The 8,247-nt window shown below is 31.5% G+C and overlaps 1 protein-coding gene across 1 annotated transcript; it reads right to left on the bottom strand.

Moving 5' to 3' along the window:
* Nucleotides 1–1,531: 1,531 nt before the first annotated feature.
* Nucleotides 1,532–7,627, bottom strand: LOC148610286 (shiftless antiviral inhibitor of ribosomal frameshifting protein homolog). The gene is made up of 6 exons (XM_088543184.1): nt 7,591–7,627; nt 7,109–7,152; nt 6,479–6,640; nt 5,436–5,569; nt 4,326–4,615; nt 1,532–3,582 (listed from the first exon to the last, which is right to left on the bottom strand). The coding sequence occupies exons 1-6, from the start codon at nt 7,625–7,627 to the stop codon at nt 3,413–3,415; spliced, it is 837 nt and encodes a 278-aa protein (XP_088399310.1). The 3' UTR covers nt 1,532–3,412.
* Nucleotides 7,628–8,247: the final 620 nt, after the last annotated feature.

Raw genomic sequence — 8,247 nt, 5'->3', positions numbered from 1 at the left:
TAAAAATACCCATCCGTAGATTCAATAATTAGAATTAATGTTGAAAAAAAAAATCAATAAACTATGGAGAAAATCTATATGATAATCCATTTGTTATCGTTAATATAAAAATATAATCACTCAAAAACGGTTGAAGAAACAACTGGGGTGCGGAAGTTCAGCACATTTACCCTTACCAATTAATTATCTTATTATTATTTGTGAATTACATGTTTTTTTTTATATTATTTCAATGTTATTTTTACATTTCGGCCTAGAAAAGTCTGTGATTTTACAAATTTTCAAACTTTAATTGAAATAGCCAAAGCTCGACTTGATTGATGAATATATTAATAATTCCTCGTAATGATGATAATGGAATTCCGGTTTTGTTTACCCATTCAAAAATATAATAAAAGGTTATTTCACGTGTCTAGACTAACATACAACAGAATATCAGGCCTCTGTGGCTAATTAAGGAGCAAAACACTTCGTACACGTGTTGTCAAATGACCAACTACTATGTTCACTAATCAAATAAAATTCTTTTAAGTTTTCAAACTGTTATATTTGTGTAATTGATACTGGTTAGTGAAATCAAATCAATTCAGATTGGCTTATTATTTCATGATAAGCATGGTAGTTATGCCACACCCCAACTGCTCATGCATATTCATTATTTTGAATTGTAGAAAGCACGTGCAGTCTGGGGGATATAAAAAAGAGGATTGACGCTAATTTTTGGGTTGGGTTTTTAGATATAATTTAAAGGATTCTACAAGTTATATTTAGTAGTGAAATTTTATAATATGAGAACGAACTGATGCTATGTGTTAATTGAATACCGTATACTATGTAGCCGCATTTATACTTAGATTTAGTGATTAGTGGAATAATATAGAATAATAGAGCTATATGTTGTCTTTACTTTTTATTTAAAACTGAAAACAATTAATTGGATTTCGATACGTGCAGTACGAATCTAAAAAAAGTAAGTTTAAATTCCTATTCCAAGTTTTTTTTCCAAAATAGACAAATGGTGAATATTCAATCGATTCCATGCATATGGAAGAGAATACACATAAATTTAATCTAACATTAATAGGTTATAATTCACGTAATACCTGGTTGAGTATTCTATATGGAGCACATACTTTCTCCCAAGACTTGTTTGTAACTAACAAAGTGTACTGACTTTTTATTGATTCATGGAAATTATACTTAAGTATATAGTGCCACTAGCGGGGAAGGACATGCTTACCCTTCCGGCGCACCTGATATCACTTTCGGATTTTTGTGGGAGGATCATAATGCTAAAGATTAAGTTTTTCGTGTGACGTCTTGTTTCTCTTATCTTCAGTTTTTATGTGTAATCTTTTTTTTATTTGAATCCTTATATTGTGTATGCAGTTTGTCTATGTTACATGTGTTCACGTTTAGGCCATTTTTTTTATTTTGACGTAATTAAATCATCCGACTGTTGACGCTTCTGCATTTTATATTTTTGCTGATATTCAATACATTTTTCTAAGTAAGGAAAAAGACAATAATGAAAGTATTTACGAACATTTTAATAAACAATTGCATAAACAAATATGTAAATATAAAAAGAAACCAAACAAAACATAAAACAAATAGAACAATATCTTTGCTTAAGTTAACATAAAATGGTTTCCATAACTCATTTCATAAACTTATTTGTCAGGCAAATTACCTGAATTATAAATATTGATTTTTAAGAAATAAAATTTTGACACTTTACATTTAAAAACAATTATTAATTTGTATTGAATTCTAATTTATGCTCTTCCAAAGTAACAAGACATTTGGCATGATTATTTTTGTTTACAATATTTGTGTAGTGCACTATTTCAGCAAAAAGTACTGCAAGCGTTTTGCAATAAATAAAACAATCAACACATATAAAACAAATCAACACACAATCAACTGCTTGGAAACATAATATGTACATTTACATGTATATATACAAAACGCATACGAAATATGGACAATTTGATGATCTGTATAACTAGTAAACTGTCGTAAGAGATTTGTCATGGTAGTTTATAGTCCATTGCAGAGTTAAGTAATTTTTATTTATTGTCCGCGATCTAAAGTCGAGACTGGAGAGTATTACATTGAGCCCAATAGAGCAAGATTAAATGTTCTGTCGAGACGTTCAAGATTATTATCAGAATATAAAAGCATTAAAACTCATGGTTTTTCAATGGAAACATATTGTGTTCCTCTACTTGCTGACCTATTCCTTCACTCTTATGAGGCTGACTTTATAGCTGATCTGATCCGAAGGAAAGAATATCGATTAGCTAGATCCTTTAATCTCAGTTTCCGCTATATAGATGACGTAATGTTTTATCTTTAAACAATTCTAATTTTGGGGATTTAATACATCGCATCTACCCAAAAGAACTTGAGATAAAGGATACTACAGACACTGTGAAGTCAGCCTCATATCTTGACCTACACTTAGAAATCGATGGTATAGGAAAACTATTGACCAAACTTTACGACAAACGACTTTTCATTCCGTATTGTCAACTTCCTTTCATCTGTGGCAACATCCCTTCGGAACCTGCGTATGGAGTGTTCATATAACAACTCGTACGTTAAACCAGAGCTTGCTGAAAATACGCAGACTTTTTGTATCGCGCTAGAACTCTAACAAATAGGCTTCTGGAACAGGGTTATGTTGCCACAAGATTGAAGTCATCACTACAGAAGTTTTATGGCCGTCATCATGAACTCGTGGATCGTTATGGTATATCCATCTGCACCATGAAAACTGATTTATTCAACGGGTCATAGCTTTCCTTTCCTCGTTTGTCTACCCCGGACTTGACTTTTTACGAGTAACTCGGCGTGTGTTTCTAGAAAAGTAGAGAGGACGCTTACCCTACCGGTGCACCTGGTTCATGCTCCCAGTTTTTAGTGGAGTCCGGGTTGCTCATTTGCTTTTGTTACTTTGTATGTATAATTTTAGTTAATTTATGTTATTTGTTGTGCATGTCTGTTTTCCATGTTTGGTCTTTGTCCCTAAATTACATTCTTTTGATTACCGCTATAACCTTGGTTCCCTTGATTACTCTTCTAAACTGTTTTAATCGGCGACGTCAATTTGACGTAACGTTGTAATTAGAAATAGATGTAGATATAGTATCAAAGTAGTAGTCTATGACAGCAGTTGTCAGGCTAGAATACCAATGAAAAACGATAATATAATTATCTTGCTTATTCACCCACTGTCTGGTTTTGTATTGACCTATATAATGTCAATTTTCTATTTTGTAACGTGTGTGAGAGAGATAAATATTAACTATCTAGCTGTCGCAATTAACAAATATGTGTAAAAAGCATATGTTTCTGATCAGTCATTTTGCACATATTACAATAAAATGGCTAAATAACTGTCGACCTAATTATCGTCTCCTTCCTCCTTCACAGAGAACAGAGATGGACAATATGTTGAAGCTACATCACTTTGAGGAAGAAAAGTTGCTACTGTAGAGCCAGTACTCTTATGGACCTGGCTTGGAACAATCACTTGCCTATTGGTTGACTTTGGGTGGACACAAGTACGTTTCCCTTAAAAGAAAAAGAAATGGCAAAATTGGAAACCGGCCTCATTCCAATTTAAACTAAATGAGTATATATGCAGATTAATTATCTGATCAAATAAAAACACAGATATTTATTTCATTTTGGATTTTGAATAAACGACTACTGAAAAAGTAATTTCAAGAATAAGCGAGAAAAATAATAATACAGTGAAGCCTGTCTAAAATAAACAACTTTTGGACATTTTCCCTACTTTTAGACAGGTGTTAGGTTTACCAATTGCAAGGTTCAAAATTCATTACGACTGATATAAAGGACTTAAAAATGTCTTCATTAAAACGTATTAATAAGTGTTCCGTTTTGGTTGGTTCTGCTGTACCACTTATGCAAATGTTTGTCTGTTAAAAGTAAGGTATCAACAAAAAGTTAAACCTTTACGGATTCTATTTTTGCTCTTTTTTTAATTGATTACTGTAAGCGCGGTATTTTTTTTGCGGTTACTGATTTTCTCGGATTCAGTCAAAGGAACATATATATTTTCGTGTATATCAATTTCCGTCCATTCATAACATTATTAGCTTTTTAAAGTGTACGGATGCTACTTTTCGCGTTTACCGTGCACAGCAAATAGCGAAAATTAGTACACCGCGAATAGTATTTGGTTTACATTGAATATTAAATACTGTACGCCGTATTTTCTTGGCTCGCCTTTATTTTTCAGTAAACAAGTGATTTGATATATTAATATTCTATTTTAGCCATATACTTACTTCCTGAACGTCTCTTTTCTTTTTCTGAACAATCTCCTACATGTTTTGTAGATAACATCCTAGAATAGCCCATCAGGTCAGTGTCATCTTCGTAGACTCGTTCCTCGTCATCGTCATCATGTATTTGAACGGCATCTTTATTACTGTAACAATTGGATGCCTCACAACTGTGGGAATTGCTCGTTTCTCTTATTTGACGTTTTCTAAGATGAAGAATTTGGGTAGGGTATTTGACTTTTTTGTTACAAATGTAGCATTCACTAACAGTAACGCCCATCTGGCCAAAACCTCTGCAAAAACAAATTTACCTAGATTGTTACGTATAATAATGAATATGTTCAGTTGAAATATAGAAAGAAAGGATCATGTCCAATTTAAATACAATAAGAAAATTAAGGTCATGGTTCCATATAGTCGAACTACAAATTATATGGCCGCAACCATAACGTTTAAATAGTAATCTTTATAAAAATTGGACAGTCAGTGATTCATGCATGCATGTCAAAAACCCTTCGAATCAGATACAGCCCACATAACCAGTCTTGGTTTTTCAAATTGAGGTTGTGCTTTTGAAATATAATGTATATAGATTGTACAGTTTTTGTTCTTGATTTGATTTTGTTTAAGTGTAAGATGAATGTATGGTTTTCTCAAAAATACAAATCTGGATACAGAAAAGACTATTGTAATATTAAAATATAGCATCTGAAGACAAAACAAATATTGTTTATTCTGTAGGTTTTTGTAGTATAATCACCTTACCATAGGTAGTGTCTGAATTTCGAATGAACTGGTGTTTTAAATGAAGATGTATTTCCTTCTTTTGAATATTTCTTTATGTCTGTCTCCCAGTTGGTTAATTGTTATTACCCCGTATTTGTATTTCATATTTACTACTGTACATATATTTATAATTATATTGAAAAAAAATCGCCCTTTAATTTTTACAATAAAATATATTTGTTTATTTTGTTTGTTTGTTTGTTTGTTTGTGTTTTTGTTTTCTCTGAATTGCAAATATGATGTTATAATTACATGTTGGCAATGCCTATTTGGTACAGTGTATTTTAACGTAAGCCAAATTAAGTAATTAAATTACGATGTATAAACCTGAAAGAATGTCCACATGTACACTCAAAGAGAGCGATTCCCCATTCACAGTCCTTCGGTATCGGGTCGTATTTTGTTTTACATAACTTGCATTTGATACCTGTAAAACATTCAAGCAGTATTTGACCATGTTGAAAGCATTAGAATGATAAGCAACCAAAATACATTGTTCTTAACCGATAATAGCATTTCTTTAACCATTTAACGTGCATACAACAGCAATATCAGGGATTTGATTTATTTTTTCTTAAATTTTGTTTCTTGTTTTATTCATAGTTAAAATAACAAAACGCTTTTAGAAATATCTTACACTGACATGTAGTAGACTTGCATACCATTTGTTTTGGGAAGACTATGCCGTTGAAATATGCATCAGTCAAGAAAAATAAACTGGTATTGACCTAATATCACTCTCATGTGCTTATTTGGTTTGCGTCATTTTGGACAAGGGTCTATTCAACGCCTTCACAAGTAAAATTCTTAAATACACTGTTGGCATTGTTTAAACGCATCTATTATTTTTTGTAATTTTTCATTTAATTTCCTATTCTAATGATGGTTGAAAACAAAAATGACCAATCTTTAATGTCATGTTAATTATTCGATTTCTTATTGAAAGTACTACAACCACAAAAAGGGTGTTTGAGTCCTAGTTGCATTAAGAAATTACTGAAAAAAAAAAAATTAAAATGTTAGTATTGTTGGCTATGGAAAAAAAATACCATTTACCCTTTAAACTCCTCTCGTAGCAATACCATGCTTGAAAGGGTTAGGGTCCTGAATTTTAAGTTAAATTTCATTAATCTTTTCAGCTTAAGTTGGTCAATTGACCTACTTCTGACTGGAAGATCGCTACATTTCAAAATAATAGTTTAATGAGAACGTCTTCTTTCTTAATCCAAGGTTTATTTTAATTGAGTATGGCTGAAAAAGTTGAGTATTTTAATCAAGGTCAGTAAATGCGTGTTTAGTTTATAAAACTTTACATACAGCTGTCTTTGATTTATTGTCCTTGATGAGAAGACACATTTTATCTTTTATACGAAAAAAAAAACGCTTAAAAGGATTACCTCTTTTCTTATTGGAACGCGCCACCACCAAACATTATCACAATCATTACAAGCAAACTGGCGAACATCAGATTTAATATCACTTTTCAAAGTTTCTAAGACATCGGGGTCAGTTTTCAGGAACGCTATTGTGTCCTGAAATAATTTGATATGAGGCAAAAACGTTATCTAAAGTGCCAGCTAGGAACTCGTATTGCTGGTGGTCGTACATCAAAGCACTTATCCATGCACATACAGTAACTTCAACCAATGACGTAGCATTTCCATTTTAAGTATTTGATTATAACTTCTGGTTTTCGTGTATGTGTATTAAGTATATAACCGTGTAAACGCAACAAATTCATCCGAATTTATTCGGCGCGAACCTTGTTAACACATGCTTTACATATTTGTAGATAAACTAATTAGGGTTTTATAAAAACAAATTAAGGAAAGATGAATTATTGGGTTACATCTTCTTAAAGCTGATGTAATACTGTACTGAAAGAGTACCAAAACGGAACAAAAAAGTGATAGAAAACCTCAAAATAAGTATTGCTTAACAAAAGATCTGTATTTGTACAACAACGTTCTCCTATTTTAGATATTGAATCATGATATTACCTCATTTTCAGTCATTATAATCCGTCTTACATTTTGTGCTTCATCTGGAAAGAGAAATCAAGGGAACCAAGATTTTAGCGGAAATCAAAAGAATATAATCCAGGGGCAAAGACCATACATGAGAAAGAACAATAAAGTAACTAAAATAATACATACACAATAACAAAAGTAAATGAGCAACTCGGACTCCAATAATACTGGGAGCATGGAGCAGGTACACCGGTAGGTTAAAGATAGATATATAGTTGCAGACTTTTGTGTGCTTCATAGTATACATATAGTTTTATGGAACAATGACGAAACCTTGAATAGTTTTTAAATATAGATAAACTTGCTAAATATAAAATAAACATTAAAATCTTGTAATTGAACGAAATCTTATAACGAGAATGGATATGATGAATATGTCAAAGAGACAACAATCCCATCGGTTTGAGAAATGTCAGATTTAGGACTTGAACGAACGACGAGGAAACCCTCACACAACTGAGCAAGCTGTAGTTGGCCCCAAAACAACATTACTCACGGGTTCAGCAAAATTCTATTGATCATTAATCATTTTTCATTGCAAAGAATAAAAACACAATGTGCTTTCTATGTACACAAACTCAGCGAACAATAAAAACACCCAAATTGATGTAATTCATGTGAAGAATCTTCGCATTGAATATTGATAGAGGAACGGGTCGGACACTATTTGAATTTTATGACAAAAATTACTTTGACTATATTTTTTTGTTTTCAAATTGGTCATTTAATTTAGATAAATTTACATTCTAGCCTTTCAAGAGTTTTCTTATTGAAAACTCAAACATACCCTAGAAATTAAGTGACATTGACAATATATGACAGAACCCAGCATGTGTATTTAGTTTGTTTCAAAAAGAAAATTCGAATTAAAATTTTCCTTTTCAACTTAAAATCAAATTTGAGTACTATTAAAAGACTCAGTTTGTGTTATTATTTTTTTAAATCATTTTTATGTTCTCATAAATACAAATATCATATAATGAATATATGTATTATAGATATCGTGATACCGCTATGTACATGTACACAAATTTAGATCTTTAATAGGTTATTTCAGACAAACTAGACAACAACAACTAGTAAATTTGATGAAAGAGTAATCAAGGGAA

Source organism: Perna viridis, chromosome 8 (assembly GCF_037379345.1).
Source record: "Perna viridis isolate PV_CMFRI_1.1 ecotype Kerala chromosome 8, ASM3737934v1, whole genome shotgun sequence".
NCBI classification, from domain to species: domain Eukaryota; kingdom Metazoa; phylum Mollusca; class Bivalvia; order Mytilida; family Mytilidae; genus Perna; species Perna viridis.
This window is presented reverse-complemented; position numbering and strand designations above follow the sequence as displayed.